The sequence below is a fragment of the Phyllopteryx taeniolatus genome, chromosome 2 (assembly GCF_024500385.1).
Source record: "Phyllopteryx taeniolatus isolate TA_2022b chromosome 2, UOR_Ptae_1.2, whole genome shotgun sequence".
NCBI classification, from domain to species: domain Eukaryota; kingdom Metazoa; phylum Chordata; class Actinopteri; order Syngnathiformes; family Syngnathidae; genus Phyllopteryx; species Phyllopteryx taeniolatus.
Window position 1 is genome coordinate 10,606,574 of NC_084503.1, and position 21,991 is coordinate 10,628,564.

The following is a 21,991-nucleotide window of genomic DNA, read 5'->3' on the forward strand; positions in this document are numbered from 1 at the left end:
TCCTAAAAGTAGCAGATAAATGCAATGAATTTGCTTGTTATTTTACTGAAAAAATACAATCCATCAGGTTAAATATCAGCCCAAATCAGCAAAATGATAAAATAATGCTACATCTGAAACCACCCAGGAAAAACTCTATTTCCATGTCAAATTGGTTCAGCAGCTGAAACCATCAATGAGCAGTCCTGACTCCATACCATCTGAAATTTTCAAAGCTATTGCGAAGTCTGCGAGCTGATTTGCAGCAAATAGTCAATTGCTCACTTAAGTCGGGCGAGTTTCCCAAAGTTCTTCAAGTAGCTGCAACTTCATAGTAACTTCATTAAGCCTCTTCTAAAAAATAGAACGATAGACGCTTCTATGTTAGCAAACTATAGAACCATCTCAAATTAGATTGTTGAGAAAGTTATTTTTAATCAACTCAGCAATTTCTTAAACTTAAATGGACTTTTTGACAAATTTCAATCAGGTTTCCAAACTCATCACAGTACAGAATCTGCTCTTATCAAAGTGCTGAATGATATAAGGTTGGATACTGACATGGGAAAGGTGTCAATTCTGGTTTTGTTGGCTCTCAGTGCGGTTTTTGATATGGTAGATCATAATGTACTGCTGAACAGTTTGGAAACGTGGGTAGGACTAAATGGAACAGTCCTTAAATGGTTCAGGTCCTACCTGGAGGAAATTAGTTATTTTGTAATCATTGGAAGTGTTCAATGTCATGTTTTTTAACACTTGCTCCAAAAATGATCGATATTATGGGAAATGACTGCCAGTTCATTTTCTTGTTGGTGAAATATGGACTTGAAGACCACATATCTCCTTTAACCGAAACATGTTTGTGTTCTACCAAGAATCAGTAAGAGTAGAGCATGAGAAACATGAAAAGTGTGAAACAGCCCAAAGTAGACATTCTAACTAAAATGCCAAGACTCACAACTAATCTCTTTCTGTAATCCTCCTTCGCTCTTGTTATATTAACATTTATGACAGTGATCTGGACCATTTGGATGAAATGTTTCATTTGATCATGATATGATAAGTCAAGTTCAAACAATATAAATCACTCAGACCTGGAAGGTTTAGTTACATTGAAATCTAGAAAGACTGCCATATTTATATTTGTAACCACAATTAACTTGAGTGAATGTTTGCCATCTATCTTTTACTGAATTAAACAATAAATCAATTATCTTTGTCCGTTCGTGTCTGTGCAACTTTGCTGCACCTTCTGGCCCACACCTTCTGGTCACCAACACACAGAGTTCTACGTTTGCTCACCCAGCAGCCTCCTGCCTCTAAATATCCCTGCAGGTTGTGGTTGTTTAGACAGTGCTACCACTTCTTCCTGTCAACAGCAAGCTGAAACGTGAAACTAATGCCGTTTTAACTGCCATTTCTCATCAGCATAGTAAATGTCCTTACGGAAGTGAGTCATTGGATTAAAGGGCGCATAGTGTGTGTCTGGGCCTGCCTGTCCTTCTGGATTTCATGTTGACAGTGCTTGGCTCAAGCAGCCATATAGCAAAAAGAAACTCTCATGACCTGTAACATAGGTGGGTATGTTCCCCACTCGTACTCTGCAGCAATGTTTTTACGAGTGTTACCATTACTACTGTCACTTACTCACACCCTTATCTTGATAAGATGCATTCCCTCTTTGATACAAAATAAAAACACACATTCCTCTTTTCCTTTCGGCTTGTCCCGTGAGGGGTCGCCACAGCGTGTCATACCTTTCCATGTAAGCCTATCTCCTGCATCCTGCATTCACAAAGAAAATAAGGCAAACTAGGACAGCACAGCAGCCACTAATGCCACTGCACTTTGTGCATGTCTGTGTGAGCCCACGCAGAGTCCAGTCCCAGCAGACACCCACGCAGCAGGAGGGACATAAGACACATACCAAAGAGATTACATCATTTCACACATCTACACTCAACCGAGCAGGTCTTATTTTTCACGTCCAAAAAGACTAAGGGAACACCCTACAGCAGAACCTGAACAATATCCCTCCTTGAATGCCATTTTTACAGTAGTTATACTTTCAGAGGTATTTTCATAACCACATGTTGAATTTTTATTATTGCAAGGATTAATGGTCTTAAGTAAATGTTTTTCTTCCATTCACTTTTCCTCTTTGCTAATGTATTTTCCATGTTTCCCTCATGTCAACAGAGCGTTTGGACAGTTTATCAAGAGAATGTTTAGCTGCTTTTGCGTCACTAAAACTTTCACAATCAATAACTTTTTTATGTCAAAAGGTTGTCTTATATCTCCTAACATGCTTTTTTTCAAACTGTATTACATCCATCCATCCATCCATTTTCAAGACCGCTTATCCTGGTTAGGGTCGCAGGGCGCTGGACCCTATCCCAGCTGACTTCGGGCGAAAGGCGGACTACACCCTAAACTGGTCGGCAGTCAGTCACAGGGAAAGTGTATTACACTCAGAACCTGGTTGATCCTCTTTAGCTATAGAGCCTTTGTCACTATTTGATCTTTATTGCATAATGTAGCTTCAGGCCGAAATGGTATACTGCCACATACTTAATGTAACATTTACGATGTGGTAAGGTATTGTACTGTATATGCGCTGCAGTGCTACTTTGATGTTTCCCTCTTCAGATAGCCGATGACTATTGCCATGATGCCATCCTACTTAGACACACTGTAGTGGAAATGCAAGCCTCATACAGATTTATCGATTATTTGTTTGGATAGGTCACATGCCTACATGTTAAGTGCATGTGAGTCCAACTCTTTCCTAAACATATTGTAAGAACATCCTACCATGTAGAACATGGGGCTTCTCTTTCACTGACTGTTTTTTTGTCAATGTCTTTATGTCTCCAAAGTGTTCTCTGTCAATTGACTGTCTGTTGTCGTACTAGAGCGGCTCCAACTACCGGAGACAAATTCCTTGTGTGTTTTTGGACATACTTGGCAAATAAAGATGATTCTGATTCTGATTCTGACTAGCCACATTTATCACTGTATCGCTTTTTATTGTCCTACTGTGATGTCTGGACAGGCACCAAGCATTTGATCTTAATTTCAGCACATAAGCTTGTAAAAGGATATGGCAGGAAATCCTGTCACATGTGGTTTCATCATTGATGAGAATTGATATCACACATATACTTTGGTGATGTGGTTTTATTCACTTCCTTCACTACTTTCCATAGCTTGAACAGTTCAAGTTATACAGTTAAGAACGTTATGCTGTATGTTCCCCATGCACACATATGTACATACAGTACTGTGTAAAGGTTTTATTACACCGCTAGGTTTGATCTTTGAATTACCTGTTTCAGATTTCCAGGAAACTGTCAAGGTGTAGTTTGTCAGACTAGCAAGAAGCCATTAAAGCGTTGTTGGATGTCTCTACATTATAGATATGTGTACTCATAGCTTTGGTGGCCTCAGACATTTACACTGTAATGTACATATTGAGCTTATATGCATCATCTTGAAGATGAGCCGACTCCCATCATGCCCATTCACTAATGGAAAGTGAATGAGATGATTAATAAAAGCTTTTACTATAGAAATCCCTAAGCTTTGCTTAGTTAGTGGACAATGGTTGACCCAGATGACAATTTGCTGAGCTTTTAGCTGTTGAATATAATATTTATCGTCACATGAAGCTTCTGACTTAGTATTTGTATGACAGCGAATAAGCAACAGATGGATGTACTAATACATTTTTTAATAAGATGATGTGTGGGTCATTGTGGTCGCAGATTAGCAGATCCAACCCCATTCTGTCAGTCTCCGGCACAAATGTACCACTCGTTGCAGCCTCGATCAGAGTACACGTGTTACACAACATAATAAAAATCCTATTTCACACCTTGTATTATTATTGTTGCTGAATCACTCAGCACTCTTATTAGGAAATGTTCTCTCTTCCCTCCCTTCTGCAGGTCTCTTGATGGCCGCTTGCAGGTATCTCACAGAAAAGGTCTGCCCCATGTCATCTACTGTCGTTTGTGGCGTTGGCCCGACCTGCAGTCCCACCATGAACTGCGGGCAGTGGAGTTGTGCGAATATGCATTTCACACAAAGAAGGATGAGGTGTGTGTCAACCCCTACCACTACCAGAGAGTAGAGACTCCAGGTAAGGTGTTCATCCCTATGTCGGACACTTTTTATTTTGTGTTTCTTATTTCTCATGCGTCTGTGTGTATATATATTTATGTGTCCTTCATGCAGTCCTCCCTCCTGTGCTGGTGCCCAGACACACAGAGATTCCGAGTGAATTTCCACCTCTAGATGACTACAGCCATTCAATCCCTGAAAACACCAACTTCCCTGCTGGCATTGAGCCCCAGAGCAACTATATACCAGGTAGTGGCAACATACTAAAGTTTTGACCTCTCCTTCCATCTCCACCTACAATAGCACATACTGTAACCCAATGGGAGTGTTTTATACTTTATTGTTAAGACTAATCATCGTCTCCCTGTGATGGTAGTAGTGATTCCTGCATTCAGGAAAAATAAATCTCCTTTCCGCATGGGACGGTTTCCCATTTGAAGCAAAACAAACAAACACACTGTATGTAAAGAAAATAAAAAAGACAGCCTACTTAAGGGGTTGTTAATCACAACCCAAATGTGCTGCTCATTCTTGGCTGATGAGATATGACATTTCTCAGCACAAAGACTAATCGCTCAAATATATCCTCGCTCTTTATCTGCAAAAAATTCAAGGCAAGAAAATTATGCACTGTGCATAATGTCATGTTGTGTTAAATGTTCAAATGAGATTGCTCTCGTCTTCCCCTAAAACCATGACTTTCAGTAAGCATTCCTCATTTTAGAAAGCAAACAAATATTCTAGTCTGTGATGAAATACTCGTCACCATTGTATCTGGGAATTACTATAAGACGCTGTGATGATTAACCAATTTTTATAGTCCTTACTTCCCTTCTGTATCTGCCATTTAGCCATATAACAGTATTTTATTGCTGTATAAATATTTCAAGATGTATATTCATTGTCTAAGTCAGTGTTTCCTAACCTTAATTGAGGTGAGGTAGATATTTTACATTCACAATCAAGAAAATCACGCCACACCACCAAACAAAAATGTCACAAAAAGTATATATACTGAACAAACAATAATCTTGTTTCAGTGTACTCACAAATGGATTTACCGTAATTTCTCGTGTATAATGCGCATTCCCCCTCAAAAAAAAAATTGTCAAAAGTCAATAGTGCGCATTATATATAGGTTATATATATATAGGTCATTAATTTCTTTATGGTTATGTTTTGTTTAATGATAATGCTTTTCTGGAATGCTTGACCGTTTAATTTGAATTCCATTAAAATAAAATTTAATGTGTTCCGCCTGGTCCGTCATGTTTTCTTTAAATAATTGTACCCATCTTACAAATTCTGCCTGGGTAAGCAAATATATGAGCACAACTGTGTGTTTTCTAATTTACTAAATAAATGTAGGGCTGTGAATTTCAAAAAAAGAGTCAGTAAATTTAAAAAAGCATTACATGTTCAAATAAAGTGCTTAACTTCAGAATAATTCTTTGGAAAAAAACTAACAAAATACATACTTCATGTTTTGATCATATCGGTAGAAGCAAAATCATACATTGTAAAAATGCATTATACATAGGTAGAAGGGTTTTCCAGAATTTTGAGGTCAACTTTGGGGGTGCGTATTATACACGGGTGCGCATCATACACGAGAAATTATGGTACTCAGTGGGAAATCTGAGTCTATTTAAAGCTATTATTCTGTTGTATGGACGGAAGCAGGTAAATACATGTTAATTGTGCCTTCTTTCATCTTGTGGAAGAGCATTCAATTCTTAAGTCGCTGGCATAGATACATGAACATGAGATTCGTTGTTTGCATGTTCAGAAACGCCACCGCCAGGCTATCTCAGTGAGGATGGAGAGACGAGTGATCACCAGATGACCCACAGCATGGACACAGGCTCACCAAACCTGTCGCCCAATCCTGTCTCCCCCACACACAACAACTTGGGTAAGGACTGTGTGTGTGTTTATTTTATGTTTGTTTTCTTTTCAGTCTGTCCGCCTTCACAGACAAATGTTGTGATAGAACGTCTCCCCAGTGGACAAGCTGTGTTTGAGTTGATTCCTTTTTGTAACAGGAAACCAGGTGATGAAAGAGGCTTTTGTTATCCTTGCACCCTGTGAGTTGTGAAATAGCCAAGATACCATTCAGGTCACACAGACATCAGTGACAATATCCCATGTTTACCGTATCAGGATGGAAAACACCAGGGGTCTTGGCAGCAAACCTTTGGTGAAATAGCATCAGACCCAAAGCAGCTTGTTTCCATACATGAAAGCCGAGGACAAAATGTTGTAAATGACCAGAACCAGAGGAATCTTTTTGAAAAGTGTCATGTAAATTGAACATTCCTGGCTCCAGTGTCCCACCGGTGAAACTTGAATTTCCAATATTTTTCTGGTAAAAGCTTCTGGGACACAGCAGATGATATTGAAATTGGGTGACGCAAGCTCAGTATAATATTTTCCACACTTACGTTTTGTCCCTTCATGTTCATGTGGTCCTCATTATTATTGTGCTTTGTTGTGGCTGCTCAGTCGCTGTCTGGAACTGATTTATTCTGCAACATTGTGACCTTAAGCCTGTTCTACAGTGTACGATTTTGGGCTTCACAGTCATGGAAACAATCGTGTCACGTGTTGATTCAGACGAGACCCAAGAGCAGGCGGAGGCAGAGAGGTTGTGATGAAAAGTTTATTGAAAAAGGGGAATGGAGATGGTCCTTGAGATATGCTGGAGGGTTGTTGAGGCAGGGAACGTGTGGCAGGCGGTGGCGAGAACAGGTGGCTAGTTTGGCGGCGTGGTGGAAGAAGTCAACTTGCCGATGTACACGGAGGGAGCACTGAGGACAAGGAGAAACACGAAGGTCAGAAAAATAACAAGGAATGACGTGGCTTACTATATTCTTGAGAGCCCTTGTACCACAGGAGAGCGTTAATACTCTGGCAAGAGTTTCCGGGATCTGGCAGGCTTTTAAGCAGGTGATGATGAGGGCTGGTTGATGACAGGTGCGCGGTCGAGGTGGAGCTGATTAGAGAGAGAGAGAGGGCGAGGGGAGTGCAACGCGCCACCCAAGCTCCAAAAACAGACTGCAAGGCACAGCTCATGACAGTACCCCCATCTCAACGGACGCCCCCTGGCATCCTACCAGGTTTCCCCGGGTTAGCCGCATAAAAGTCTCTAATGAGGGAGTCATCCAATATAAGATTAAGGGAAATCCATGAGCGTTCCTCCGGACCATACCCCTCCCAGTCCACCAGAAACTGGTAACCGTTCGCCCTGGGCCTCACGTCGAGGATTTGCGTTACCGTGAAGGCCGGGCGGTTGTCGATTACGAGGGGTGGGCAGAGGGGGCACGGCCGGACGGCTAAGAGCGCAGGTGGAGACAGGCTTGAGTAGTGACACATGGAATGTAGGATGAATTTTTAGAGACTGCGGAAGTTTCAGTTGGACAAACGTGGGATTGATAATTTTTGTAATAGGGAAAGGACCAATGAAGTGCGGAGTGAGTTTGCGGCATTCCGTCTGGAGTGGGAGGTCATGGGAAGGAAGCCAAACGGACTGACCAACCGTGTACTCAGGCGTAGGAGAGTGATGAAGGTCCGGGAGCCGTTTGTTTATCTCTGCGGACCGGGTCAAGGCCGCCTGGACGTCTTTCCACACGGCCTGGACCCTTTTGAGGTGATCCTTGACCGCGGGAACCGCCACCGCCTGCTCCTGTTCCCTAAATAAAGGAGGTTGGAAACTGTAGCAAGCCATGAACGGGGACATACCAGTAGCGGAGCTGGTGAGGGAGTTGTGGGCGTATTCAATCCACGGGAGGAATGAGCTCCAGGAGGAGGGGTTGCATGCGGCAACACAGCGGAGGGCCGATTCCAGGGACTGATTCGCCCGCTCCATCTGGCCGTTGGTCTGTGGATGATATCCCGAAGACAAGCTGGCTGCTGCGCCCACTGCTTTACAGAATTCCTTCCAGACAAGGGAGAAGAACTGAGGTCCTCGGTCAGAGACGATATTGAGGGGGATTCCATGGCGTTTAAAGACATGTTGTACAAGTAGGTTAGCAGCTTCAAAGGCTGTTGGTAGTTTGGGGAGGGGTACGTAATGGACATATTTGGAACAGCGATCGACAATAGTAAGAATGATTGAGTTACCTTCAGAGGGGGATAGGCCGGTAACGAAGTGCAAAGCGATGTGGGACCAAGGGCGGCTTGGGATAGGCAAGGGACGCAGCAGACCAGTGTGAACACTTCCCTTGGGCACAGACGGAGCAGGCTTAGACGAACTCCCGGGTGTCTTTAACAAGGCTGGGCCACCAGAAGTGCCGCTGGGTGAACTGAATGGTGCGGGTGATGACTGGTGAGATTGGAGTTGTGGGCCCACTGACGGACGTTAGACCGTGCGGAATCGGGTACAAACAGATGGTTCGGAGGTCCGGTCTTGGGATCTGGTTGAGTCTCTTGAGCCTCTCTGACCACCTATTCGATATTCCAAGTGGCCGCTCCGAGGAAGGGAGGATGGATTCCAGTTATACAGGGCTGGAGGGGGTGAGTAAATCCGAGACAGGGCGTCAGGTTTGCTGTTGCGGGATCCAGGACGGAAGGAGATACTGAAATACAATCTGCTCAAAAAGAGGGCCCAGCAGAACGGAGGTAAGCAAGATTTTTGTGATCAGTCCATATAATAAACAGCCATTCAGTCCACTCCAGCCAGTGCCTCCACTCTTCCAACGCCCATATGATGGCCAACAGCTCTCGGTTGCCAACGTCATAGTTTCGTTCGCCGGGAGCTAGACGACGGGAAAAGAAAGCACAGGGATGAAGTTTTTGGGAAGAAGGATCCCGCTGAGAGAGAACGGCTCCTGCCCCAGTGTCCGAGGCGTCAACCTCCACCACGAACTGGAGTGAGGGGTCGGGGTGTCGGAGGATGGGAGCAGTGGTGAAAAGGGTTTTGAGTTGGTCGAAGGATTGGGATGCTGCCGGGGTCCATTGAAATGGAGAGTTGTTGGATGTGAGGCTAATGAGAGGGATTGCGACTTTACTGTAATTGCGGATGAAGCGACAGTAGAAGTTGGCGAATCCAAGGAAACGTAGTTCTTTGCGGTTGGTGGGAGTGGGCCAGTTAACAACTGCTTGGATCTTGGCAGGGTTGTGTTGTGTTGTGTTGTCCTTTGGAGATGATGTAGCCTAGGAAGTGTACGGAGGAGAGGTGGAATTCGCATTTCTCAGGTTTGACATACAGACGGTTTTCAGGGCGGCGCTGGAGGACTTGGCGTACATGACTGCGATGTTCTTCAGGGGAGCGGGAGAAAATTAGAATGCCGTCCAAGTAAACGAAAACAAACCGGTTCAACACGTCTTTGATGAAGGTTTGAAAGACAGCGGGGGCGGGGCGTTGGTTAATCCGAACGGCATGACCTGGTATTCGAAGTGTCCGAGAGGGGTATTGAAAGCAGTTTTCCATTCATTCCCCTCTCGGATACGGATGAGGTGGTAGGCTTTTCGTAGGTCCAATTTGGTGAATATCTGGGCGTCAGAGAGGGGTTCAAATGAGGGGTCGATGAGGGGTACTGGTGATTTATTTTTCACGGTGATGTAATTGAGTCCACGGTAGTCGACACAAGGGAGGAGAGTGGTGTCTTTCTTCTCAACAAAAAAGAACCCGACCCTACTAGAGACGTGGAAGGACGAATGTGTCCGGAAGCCAGAGAGTCATGGATATAGTCCTCCATTGCCTTTTTGTCAGGTTGGGAAAGGTTGACGAGACGGCTGGAGGGAAGTGTGCCCCCTGGCAGCAGAGTAATTGGGCAGTCATATGGGGGGTTAGAGAAATGGCTAGGTCTTTACTGAAAACGGGGGAGAGATCATGATATTCTTCGGGCACTCAGAGGTTGACTGGTGTGACAGGTGGTTGAGGTTTGCTGGAGGGTGGCATGGCGGAAAGCAGACAGTGTGAATGGCAGTGAGGACTCCACCCGGTCATTGCAAGGTGGGTCCTTTCTACGGCGGGGTTGTGTTTTTTGAGCCAAGGAATTCCGAGGACTAGTGGGGTCGCAGGGGAAGGCATGACAAAAAGAGGAATGTCCTCACGATGATTTCCAGAAATAAGCAGGGTGAATGGAACTGTTTGGTGGGTGACAGGGGATATGACTTGCCCAACCAGGGCTGAAACTTTCTTGGGAGACGGGAGTGGTTGGAGAAGGAGTTGATGTGCCCATCCTTCATGAATGAATTTATCGTCTGCACCGGAATCACTGAGGGCGGGTATGGGTGTGTTGTGAGCGGGACCAAGAATGCAATCGGGAACGGTCATACGGGATGTACAAGCATTTTATTTATTGAACGATAAGTCGATATCGTAACTATGGTGACAGGCCTAAATGCCAACTGTGTATGTAAACTGACTGGCTCACCTCAGCTCTGTTTGTTAGACCGACATCCCAACTTGGCCCCTTTTCCCAGCCATGGTCTTGGCCACTTTCCTCTTCCTCCTTTTCTTTATTTGGTTTTCAATGCGCATAAACAGAACAAGGCCTGCACGGTGGCGAGTTGTTCCAAGGCTGCCATTTGGGGTTCGAATCTGGGCTCCGGACAACCTGCGTGGCATTGGCATGTTCTCCCCTGTGCTTGTGTGCGTTTTCTCCGAGATAATGCGGCTTCCTCCCACATTCTAAAAACATGCTTGTTCGGACAATTGAAGGCTGTAAATTGTCCAAAGGTTGGAATGTGAATGGTTGTTTGTCTTTAAGTGCCCTGCGATTCACAACGACCAGTCCAGAGAGTAACTTGCATCTTTCCCAAAGTCAGCAGGGATAGGCTCCAGGTTGCCCTCAACCGTCATGAAAACAAGCGCTATAGAACAGTGGTCCCCAACCACCGGGATGCAGAACGGTATTGGGTCGTAGGCCATTTGCAATCGGGCCGCCCAGATAGTCAGGGGGAAAATTACTATATCTGCTGTTCCTGCTGTTCGTGCCTTGGCGTCATAGGGGCAGTGTGGTGCGATGCATGCATGGAGCTACATGTTGTCAGTAAAAAAAAAAAAAAGAATAGAAGAAGAACGTCGTGATAAAACATTAATTTGACTCGTTTTTCACAGATTAGAAAAAATATATGCCTGTGAGTATTGTTATATTACACGTCTGTATGTGTTACTACAGAGTTTGTATATTCGTTATTTGAAGGTAATTCCCACCCGTGATTTAATGCTAATTCTAGCTACCCTGTTAATGGGGGGTTTCCATTGACTGTTGGCATTAAGATGGCAATTTCTAAAATGTGTGTTTTGTATTTAACTATACAGTGTGTGTAATTCTTTTTGTTGCATGTTTAGTTTAACAGTAAACTACGCCTGGGGTGTCATAAAACAGTTGAAAGCATACTCGGGGAAGGCAGAGACTGTTTGTGTGTGAGTGACACGTAGCTACACACAAACACACACAGTCTGCGTGTCACTTTCAATCACTTTATGTTATACCGGTACTAAAAATACCCTGAAAAGTTACATTGTTTAGTATAAAACTAAGCTCTTACTGTTCCGTTTGTCAAGATATTTGTACCTTTGGGTTATTTCGTCACTTTGTGACATTTAAAATGTCGGAAAATGAATCAACCATATCTTTTTGACCCGATCTCGATCAGGTGATTTTCAGCTGATCGACCCAGATTTTTGATTACGTGATTGGATCAGGCCATCGCTAATTTTTAGACTTCATCTTCGACTTTTGCATAGGGCGTCGTTGTGCGAATCCAACAAAACTGCTTGTGTCATTTGATTACAATTCACCAATCAGATGGGACAAGGCAGTCACATGACCACACACAAAGCCTTCTCAGGCCAATCAAAGTGACTCATTTTGGGAGGAAAAAAAAACAGCTGCACGAGTGTTTACAAATTATGTAAAACAACAGCTTTATGATGCAGTGTATGTAGTCTTGTCTCTGCCCAAACGAGGATATTTCAGCCTACTTCTAACTCGAGAGAATACTTTGCGTTAAGTTGCAGACGTTAGTATTGTTGTTTTGGCAGTGCCTATGGCAACATTAGCCCTATTTTATGGTCATGCAGCACTGTAAAATATGATTCTTGGGGACACGTGCCATGCTTTAATTTCTCTCTTGCTCCCTCTCCCTCTCTCTCTCACCCTCTCTGTCTCTCTCACACGCGTGCACTCACACACATCCACACTCACTCACACACACACACACAATCAATAAGTCTGTTCAGCAAACAGTTTTCATTCAGTCATTTAAGTGAATAAAACAAAATGTTTCTATCGAACCCAATGCATGTGTTGTTGGTTTTTGGGCACTTACTGACTGAAATGGTGGCAGGTGTCTGTGGGCTCCCGTATATTATTAATTTTTGAGTACTTTCTTACTCTTACGCAAGTAAATATTTAGAGGGCTACTTTTTACTTGAGCCATATTTTCTAAAGTAACAGTAGTCTTGTGTGCAATATTTGAGTACTCTACCCACCTCAGTATCATCGCATGTGGTTTGACCGACCTCAATAAACGACTGAAATGTGAAAAATTCTAAAAATTTGACTGACTGAAAAATTTCTTTGCCGCCCTTTAGGATTTTTATTTGAGTACCCCTGATCTAAAGTCTCCCTCCATCAGATCTCCAGCCTGTGACATATTGCGAGCCAGCCTTCTGGTGCTCCATTTCTTACTACGAGCTGAACCAGCGGGTAGGAGAGACCTTCCACGCCTCGCAGCCCTCGCTGACGGTAGACGGTTTTACAGACCCTTCCAACTCCGAGCGTTTCTGCCTCGGCCTCTTGTCCAACGTCAACCGCAACGCTGCGGTGGAGCTAACGCGCAGACACATTGGTAGGCATCCCCGCTGGATTACACTGCTTTTGCCACAAACGTGTTAACAGGCCTTTCACATTTGACAGTCTCTCACTACATTGGCTGCTCATATCTGCTTGGTGCTATTTGCCTGAGGACTTAGCTGCTCTTTGCTTCTTTCAAGGTCGTGGAGTGCGACTCTATTACATTGGAGGAGAAGTGTTTGCCGAGTGTCTCAGTGACAGCGCCATCTTTGTGCAGAGCCCCAACTGTAACCAACGCTACGGCTGGCACCCCGCCACTGTCTGCAAGATTCCGCCAGGTGACACCATGACATTCAATGGAGTGGGGCATTAGACCTTTTTAAAAAATAATGAAAGAAGAAATAAGAGGGGATAGCAGTAGCATAGGAGTTAGTAGGGTTGGGAACGATAAACCGAAGCTACCGGATATCCGTTTGTAACGGCGAAAGCTATGACTGTATTGGACTATCGATACATAATCCGCCAGGAATCCTTAGATACATTGGTTGTAGGGCTCCGGACTGGATATCACGAGCCTAGGAATCGGTTGCCTGAGGCTTTATGGTGATCATGTAAAAGAAGCGTGAGGTCTCACGCTGAGCTCTGCAGGTAACGATATGCTCACAACCAAACACAGCAGTGCTGAATACTTGCAACACTACTAGTTTACATTTCTCCCTAGCGTCACTATTTCAACATCAAATAGCTTTTCAGTAGTTAAGCTACTTTTGTGGTCACACCGATAGCAAAGTAGTGTTCCCCAGGAGTTTTAAACATTGAATGCGACGTCACGTTACCTACCTTATCTGAAGTCCGCCATCAACACCGGGGCCGGCGGCGAAATGTGCGCCGAAGATTGTAAACATCCAGACAATATGGCAAAGGCACGTACATTTCGGCAATTTCCTTGGGCTGTAACTCAGCAAACTAATGCTTCTTCTCGAGTCCTCGCAGTCCACTTATACGGTACGTTTGAGTTGGTACTGTGCGACACTAAAAAGAAACTTCCAAGAGGACCGACGGCCAGGTATGTCCCGAAACTGATGCAACAATTGCCAGTTGAAATAAGAGTCATTGCGACTTAAAAGTTCCAAAAGTCAGTCAGCACTCAGCAAGCAGCAAAAAAAGAAAAGAAAAAAAAAGCAGTGCGTGTGTGCAGTGGTGGTCCTAGCTTGAGGGGCACGGTGTGCGACACCCCCCATGGCTCTTTAAATATTGTTTGTGGAGAGAAAATCTTGAAAATTATTTTTTGTATTATTATGATCTATTTAAATAGTTAATTGGATATTTAAATAAAAGAATATATAATTTTTATTTTTTGACAGTGCCATAAAGCAACAATGCTCAGGGTTAAGTGGTCTTTTAGTATACATGTTTGAAAATGTCGGATGTTAGACAAATGTCATTTTATAGAATTGGGTTAAGTCAAGTCAAGGTTCTTTATAATTAGCATATGTGCAAATGTTAACTATCACATTTTTTCTGCACCGAATCAAATCGAGAATCGTATCGCTCCCATACTGAATCGAATCGTATTCGAATTGTTCAGCACATAAAGATATCGTTTTTTTAATCGAATTGCTACCTGTGTATCTAGATATGTATCGTATTGGCCTCGTACCAGAGATTACCAACCCTAGTAGTTAGCAAGTCCTGTGTTTGAATCTGAGCTCAGGCCCAAGGTGTGAATGTGAATGGTCGTTTGTTAAAACATGCCTTGTGATTGACTGGCGATCAGTCCAGGATGTACCGCCTCTCGCCCAAACGTCAGGTGGGTTAGGCTCCAGCTCACTAGTAACCTGAACGAGGGCAGATAGATGGAAAATGGATGGATGGAAAAACGGGGAGTAGGGGCTAAGTGAGGTAGAATGTGTAATTTGTGGAAAACCACTTTAAATGGTTGCTGGTTTAATGAAACTCTAAACTGTATGAAAGGATACTATACATAGTTAATCCCAAATATCTTTATACCCTGCCTTTTTAGTTCTTGAATTGTTACTTTTAAAACAGTTGTAATGATCCATAGTTGCCATTGCATGAACACTTGTGGGTTTACCTCGATAAAGCCCCGAAAAAAATAGCTCCAGCGATACCTTCATGATAAAATAGCATGTGCAAGTATTTTTTTCTATTTTAAAAATATAATGAAAAACACATACATTGATGTTCTCTTGGTGGAATTTTGACTCATAACATGATTGGCTTTTTACAAAACAAAGAAGTAGCTGGAATGATATGCTGCCTGAGGAGTTTAATTAATCTAATGTTGTCTCTCCTCCCGCTCTTCTGTCAGGCTGCAATCTGAAGATTTTCAACAACCAGGAGTTTGCTGCACTGCTGGCCCAGTCCGTCAACCAGGGTTTTGAGGCTGTGTACCAACTCACCAGGATGTGCACCATTCGCATGAGCTTTGTTAAGGGCTGGGGGGCTGAGTACAGGTAAATTGCAGCTCATTTGCTGCATAAGACTGGATTTATATATGTATACATTTATACACAATTATTGGATGTCCTCAGATCCCAATCAGGCCACTGCCAAATTTGTATAAAAATCGCTTAAGTATCAGATATTTGCCAGATGCAGTGAAACCTCGATAAAGCATACCGCGATATAACGGACATCGGATAAAACGGACCCGTCGGGAGTGAACAATGTGTCCAAAAATAGTTTCCTTTTGTCATGTAAAATGCCGTTGACCAACTGTTACTTCCAAAATTGGCCGCTGTTCTTTTCTGGCGCTGTGGAACAATGCAGGCAGAGAATGGGATTGACATATTTCCAGGTCACAGATTCACACAAAAAAAAATCAATCCAATTCAATTCAAGACGTGCCTCCCTTGCCTACGAGGTGGCCATGTTAAATATTGGGCATTGACATGGCGGCCATGTTGAATGTGGGGCATTGACGTGGCGGCCATGTGATGATAAAAACAAGCATGGTAGTTTAATTGAGGGTGTGCCCTGCCTCTCGCCTGAAGATAGCTGGGATAGGCTCCAGCACGGCCGCGACCCTAGTCATAGTTTAGTTTTGTCCTAGCGGCTGCTGTTGTCATACTAGAGACAAATTGCTCGTGTGTCTTGTAACATACTTGGCCCATAAATCTGATTCCTATTTCCGAAGAGCCAACGAAACAGTAAAGTTGAATGTGATTTTTCTTTTTTTAATTATTATTATTAGATTTTAATATGGATTTTTACATAGTGGACTATGGTGTTGACAAAAAAAGTCCACTAAAAACATCCCTGTATGATGATTAGGAAGTAGGTAATGAGTGAATGATTTCGAACCATGTTTGTGCCAGTTCTTCAGAGTTCAGTTGAAGTGAGTTTGTACCAGTGTATTTGTATGATTGATATTATTTATAATTTATTTTTGTTTGCACTGTGCTTTCACTGTTGACGTTTGTGGCGTCATTTATGTGCAAATTTCACTTGAAATGTTTATGTAAATAAAAAGAGACAAAAATCAGATACAGGCACTAAATGGGAATTGGGCACTTGGACCTGCAGTGTAAATCCAGCCTAATTGGTGTTTAGCACTTGACAAATGCCACAACAAGCCTTGTTGTGCACGGATCGGGCCGTTCGCAGGCAGACGAACGAACCCCATCCCAGAAGCCATCTTCCCAAGCTCGCAGGCGTCTGCTGGCTTTCCTCAACAGAGGCCAGCCTCAGCTGGGACGGCAGTTTATTTTTAAACAAACACACATGGACTGTGTCAAAAAGAGATGTCAGACTTTCCCTCTTGTGCTCCCTCCCACCTTTCCGCACAGTCTGACTCACTGATAGTAAGAATGATTAACGCCCACGGGGGACATGCCATTGTGCTGGGAGTGGCGGCGTTCCAGCCCCGTCTGCGCCGAATGCCGCCATGTGGAGACACTTAAAAACAGGATTCAGATTACCGGGCCGGCCAAGACCTCCCACTTCGCCACCTCAACCCACACCTCACTATCACTTTCTTCAGATGAATGATTTAAATCTTCTGGTCTCACTACTCTCTAAATTCATTGAGAAAAAAGATCACGATGAGCACATTTACGAGTTGTTAATATAATGTTTTGTTATTCTTCTCTGCCAGAGTAGTAAAAGTTTGCTGAAGTTCATTCATCCAAATGCCGCTGGATGTGTTTGCAGGCGACAGACGGTGACCAGCACCCCCTGCTGGATCGAGCTGCACCTGAACGGCCCCCTGCAGTGGCTGGACAAGGTTCTCACACAAATGGGCTCCCCCAGCATCCGCTGCTCCAGCGTCTCTTAGGGAACCTCTGCTCCCGTGTATGTTAGTGACTGAAAACAACAACCAGTACGCAAAGATGATCCTTCAGTGACCCTGCTCTTCTTCCCCACCAGATGTCAGTAGCACTTTTTCTATCCAGTACAGTACATTTTGTTGTTTGTTTTGTGTGGCGAAAGGGGAGAAGTGCATTAAAGCAGGACCATGTTAGTATGATCTATGCTTGTTGATTGTTCTTGTCAAATCCTCACTAAGTGAATGGCTTAATGAGGGCGCTTTTCACTTAAGAGATTCATATATTTGTTTTTGAATTGTTTTTATGGTGTACATACAGTATGTCACATTGCATCTAAAATTTGAAGAAAACCCAAGGTTCTATCTGTAAGAAATAATCATTGCCATGTAAATGCCCCTGATTTTATTGTGGCCATAAAACTTTAAATCAATCTCGGCAATGGCGAAAATGGAGTTCGCCCACTCTAGTTCTCAGTGACTCAGTTGGCAGTGGAAAATCAAAACATGAAAATGTGCCTGCTTTTTTTTTCACAAAATATGAAAATGTGACATGATTTTTTTAAATGTAGTCTTAGGCAAAATTGAAATACTATACCCCCCTCTCCCAAATTGCCACTGCATTGACAACATGATCCGATTCTGCATGATCGTGTTTCAGACAATCACTTGAAAGTGGTTCTGGATGTCAGTGGTCATGTAATGGGCGGAGAAACATGATCTGTTCCGTGACAGGGATGACGTGCAGAGCATCTCACTCACAGCCACATTATTTTCTTTCTTTTTTTTTTCTTTTTAAAGCTGTGTAACAAAAGAATGATGTGGTTGTTTAACTTCACACTTGAAAAATGGCAAGCACTCCATCGATGCAAGTATTTTGTATACTGTGCAATGAATTGAAAAAGTCAATTAGACATACTCTACGTATGTCCCCTTTGAACGTACCTTTGTTACTCTCACTCCAAGCTCAGGTGGAGAAATTCCTTTTTGTCATTGTTCTTATAGTTCATAAGTGTCTTGTCTCGCATAGCTGACATGTAGTAGGCACCCACGATGAGGATATCCAAGACATCTCACATGCCCAATGTTTGTATTTGCATGTAAATGAACCTGAGGAGACAGTGCAGTTGTTTTCCTGCTCTATATTCACATTTAAACACTCAGGACTGTAAAAGGAAAAAAATAATGCCTAATTGTACACAGAAACCGGGAGAAACATCTATTTTAACTTCTATTGTTTCTAGGACAGAAACATTTTCTCCATGCAGCTTTTGATAAATGGAAATACTTCAATGGAAGCATGTAAATAATAGTAGATCCGCAAAATCTTTATTTTTACTCTAGTGTATATTATTTTTTAGCATTCACCTTTATAATGTTGATGATTTTTGTCAAATTGTGATGAAAGACAGATGAAAGAATATTCAGTCTTAGCTTTGGTTCTGGCAGGGGGTACATTTTACATTTACTTCCAAAATAAAGGCTCCAGTTCCTGAACATGGACAAGATATATTATTACGTTATGCTTGTTTTCATAAATTCAGCTTTGACGTTAAGGCCTGCCCAGTGGTGCTAATATTTAACATTATTGGGACGTAAAGCAAGTGTGTTGACACGAACAGACGGGTGAGGACTTTTAATCCCTTTAAATGTTCCATTTGTTTCAGAAAAGTAGCATCTACCAATCTGAGACCATGACTCCTTTTTATGGTGTCACTCAACACCACAGTACAAGTCCTGAAGGGCTCTTATTTCACCCCATAGTCTGGGAAGTGTTCCTTACGCACTCTTTAGTAACTGTGTTTGTGCTTTTCCAAATTGCTCACTTTATCAGTTCATCTGGAGTAGTTGTGATTTCACTTCACTTTTGGGTGTCATACAATTATGTCCTTTATTTTCTCCTGTCTATAAATGATTTTGATGCTTTGTTTGTTTGGTCTATTGAATAAAATATATTGATATCTATCAATCTCTCTCTCTCTTTCTCTCTCTCTCTCTCTATATATACACACACACAAACACACTGGGTACGGAAAGTATTCAGACCCCCTTACATTTTTTACTCTGTTATATTGCAGCCATTTGCTGAAATCATTTGAGTTCATTTTTTTCCTCATTAATGGACACACAGCACCCCATATTGACAGAAAAAAAAACAGAATTGTTGACATTTTTGCAGCTTTATCAAAAAGGTGAAACTGAAATATCACACAGCCACAAGTATTCAGACCCTTTGCTGTGACACTCGTATTTAACTCGGGTGCTGTCCATTTCTTCTGATCATCCTTGAGATGGTTCTACACCTTCATTGGAGCCCAGCTGTGTTTGATTATACTGATTGGACGTGATTAGGAAAGCCACACACCTGTCTATATAAGACCTTATAGCTCACAGCGCATGTCAGAGCAAATGAGAATCATGAGGTCAAAGACAGAATTGTGGCAAGGCACAGATCTGGCCATGGTTACGAAAAACCTTCTGCTGCACTAAAGGTTCCTAAGAGCACAGTGGCCTCCGTAGTCCTTAAATGGAAGACATTTGGGACAACCAGAACCCTTCCTAGAGCTGGCCGTCCAGCCAAACTGAGCAATCGGGGGAGAAAAGCCTTGGTGAGAGAGGTAAAGAGGAACCCAAAGATCACTGTGGCTGAGCTCCAGAGATGCAGTCGGGAGATGGGAGGAAATTCTAGAAAGCCAACCATCACTGCAGCCTTCCACCAGCCTCTCCTCATTGCAAGACACATGAAACCCCGCATGGAGTTTGCTAAAAAACACCTAAAGGACTCCCAAGATGATGAGAAATAAGATTCTATGGTCTGATGAGACCAAGATAGAACTTTTTGCCCTTAATTCTAAGTGGTATGGGTGGAGAAAACCAGGCACTGCTCATCACCTGTCCAATAGAGTCCCAACAGTGAAGCATGGTGGTGGCAGCATCATCCTGTGGGGGTGTTCCTCAGCTGCAGGGACAGGAGGACTGGTTGCAATCAAAGGAAAGATGAATGCGGCCAAGTACAGGGATATCCTGTATCAGTTTTTCTTTTTTAATAAATCTGCAAAAATGTCAACAATTCCGTTTTTTTCTGTCAATATGGGGTGCTGCGTGCCCACTGTATACACACACGCACACACACACATCTTGCGATTCTTGGACATGCCCACTGATCAAAAATACCAAACAGTCTTGTACCTTTTCTCAGTGTACACTTATACTTATAATCGGAGCTAATTTGAACCCCCTCCTTCCCGTCACGGTCAGTATGGCCCCAATTCTCTTATGTCTCTCAAGGTTTATGCTGAGCAAAATCCTCTTGTGCTTAGTGATTTTCAAATCTTTCCATGTGTGGTATATTGAGTTTGCCCAAGTCACAGACTGCATGATTGCGATGTGAAACAGAACAATAGCCAGTCAGGAAGTGACCTGAAACTCGCACTGTTGGCCTGATACAAACACTGAAGAAGAGCAACTGGTTGTGTTAAGTAGTGTAATGGCATAGCGTAATGGCAAGCGGTGTATTTGGTACCTAGGAACTCAGTAAGCGTTTACCCGACTTAATCAACCTCGTAATACCGCCACTATCAAGTCACAATTATAGAAACCATCAATATAGTAGAAAAACACAATATAACAGCATGCAACTGTGCCACATAAATTATCAGGGGCAGTTCAAATCCAATATTTGGTGTGTTTTGTGTGTCAAATGTGGCCAACCAACAAGAGGACAGACGAAAGCTGATGTCGTCAAGAGCCAGCTCTGTAGCCCTGTGAGGTTGAATTTAAAATATGATCCTTATGCAGCCGCTCACAGGTCATTCTCGTTACTACAACTGATATTGCGTGGCGTAAACCAGCACATTTCAAATGTGTGTAGCCACTGAGTTATAGGGCATCAATTATACTTACCCTATAGATGTTCTTTGTTTGGAGACCTTTCAGGTTTTTGTGGTCTGTCTGCTTGACTATATAGTCCTGGGATTACCTTGACCCTGGAGGCTGATTTGGCAGCGTCCTCAGAACAGAAGCAATAATTACAGGCCCTGAGCAGGCAGACTCTTGTTTCTTTCGTTGCTGCTGTGTTACAGACTAATGAAAAGTGTACTTCACCATTCCTCCTGTCACGGACACACCACAGGGGGTTGACATATGAATGCAGACTTTGTTCTGATGCCCTTGAGATAAAAGGGGCTCCACCCCTTTCCAAACCACTTCAATGTGGGCACAAATACGTGGACTGCTTAAGAAAAAACTAGCAGAGCTCCATTAGTGTTCCAGAAAAGATGAATTCTATAGAACATCAGGGGTGAGAAGCAAAAATATTAAGATGCAGTGCATTTCAAATAATTCACTTAAATTTTAATCTGAAAGAGAGAAATTTAAATCTAAATGACAAGTGAGGTCCTTAAAACCTTCCTAACTGGTAGAGGGGGGGAAAAAAACGAACAAAAAAAACCCCTGGGTGTTATTTTAGACTCTGAGCTCACTTTTATTCCACACATTAAAAATATAACAAAAACAGAATTTTATGATTTAAAGCAGCCGTCCCCAACCACCGGTCCGCGGACCGGTACCGGGCCCATGAGGCATTTGTTACCAGGCCGCATAGACAAAAATGACCAATTTATATAATTTCTGTTGTATTGCAATTCGCGTGTCAATGTGTTTTATTTAGAAAATTGACCGGATCTTCTCCGCCGCACCAGCTGCGCGTCTCATTTGACGCGTCGAGACTCGAACGCTTCTGTTTCCGGTCCGGCTGGCTAACGGCGGGAGAGTTCAAAGAACGAAATCATTTCCGAAACTAATTCCGTTCATTACGTTTACTGAAAAGATTTGTTCTTTTGAATGGAAC

General features: G+C 43.0%; 1 protein-coding gene across 1 annotated transcript in view; it reads left to right on the plus strand.

The window, feature by feature from the left end:
- LOC133470963 (mothers against decapentaplegic homolog 3) overlaps positions 1–19,111 on the plus strand; it is a 59,036-nt gene extending 39,925 nt beyond the window's left edge. Inside the window, exons 2-8 of the mRNA XM_061759975.1 lie at positions 3,930–4,123; positions 4,219–4,353; positions 5,894–6,019; positions 12,697–12,909; positions 13,055–13,192; positions 15,187–15,331; positions 17,031–19,111. Coding sequence (XP_061615959.1) covers positions 3,930–4,123; positions 4,219–4,353; positions 5,894–6,019; positions 12,697–12,909; positions 13,055–13,192; positions 15,187–15,331; positions 17,031–17,154 — 1,075 coding nt within the window. The 3' untranslated portion in view covers positions 17,155–19,111. The remainder of the gene's footprint in view (positions 1–3,929; positions 4,124–4,218; positions 4,354–5,893; positions 6,020–12,696; positions 12,910–13,054; positions 13,193–15,186; positions 15,332–17,030) is intronic.
- Positions 19,112–21,991: the final 2,880 nt, after the last annotated feature.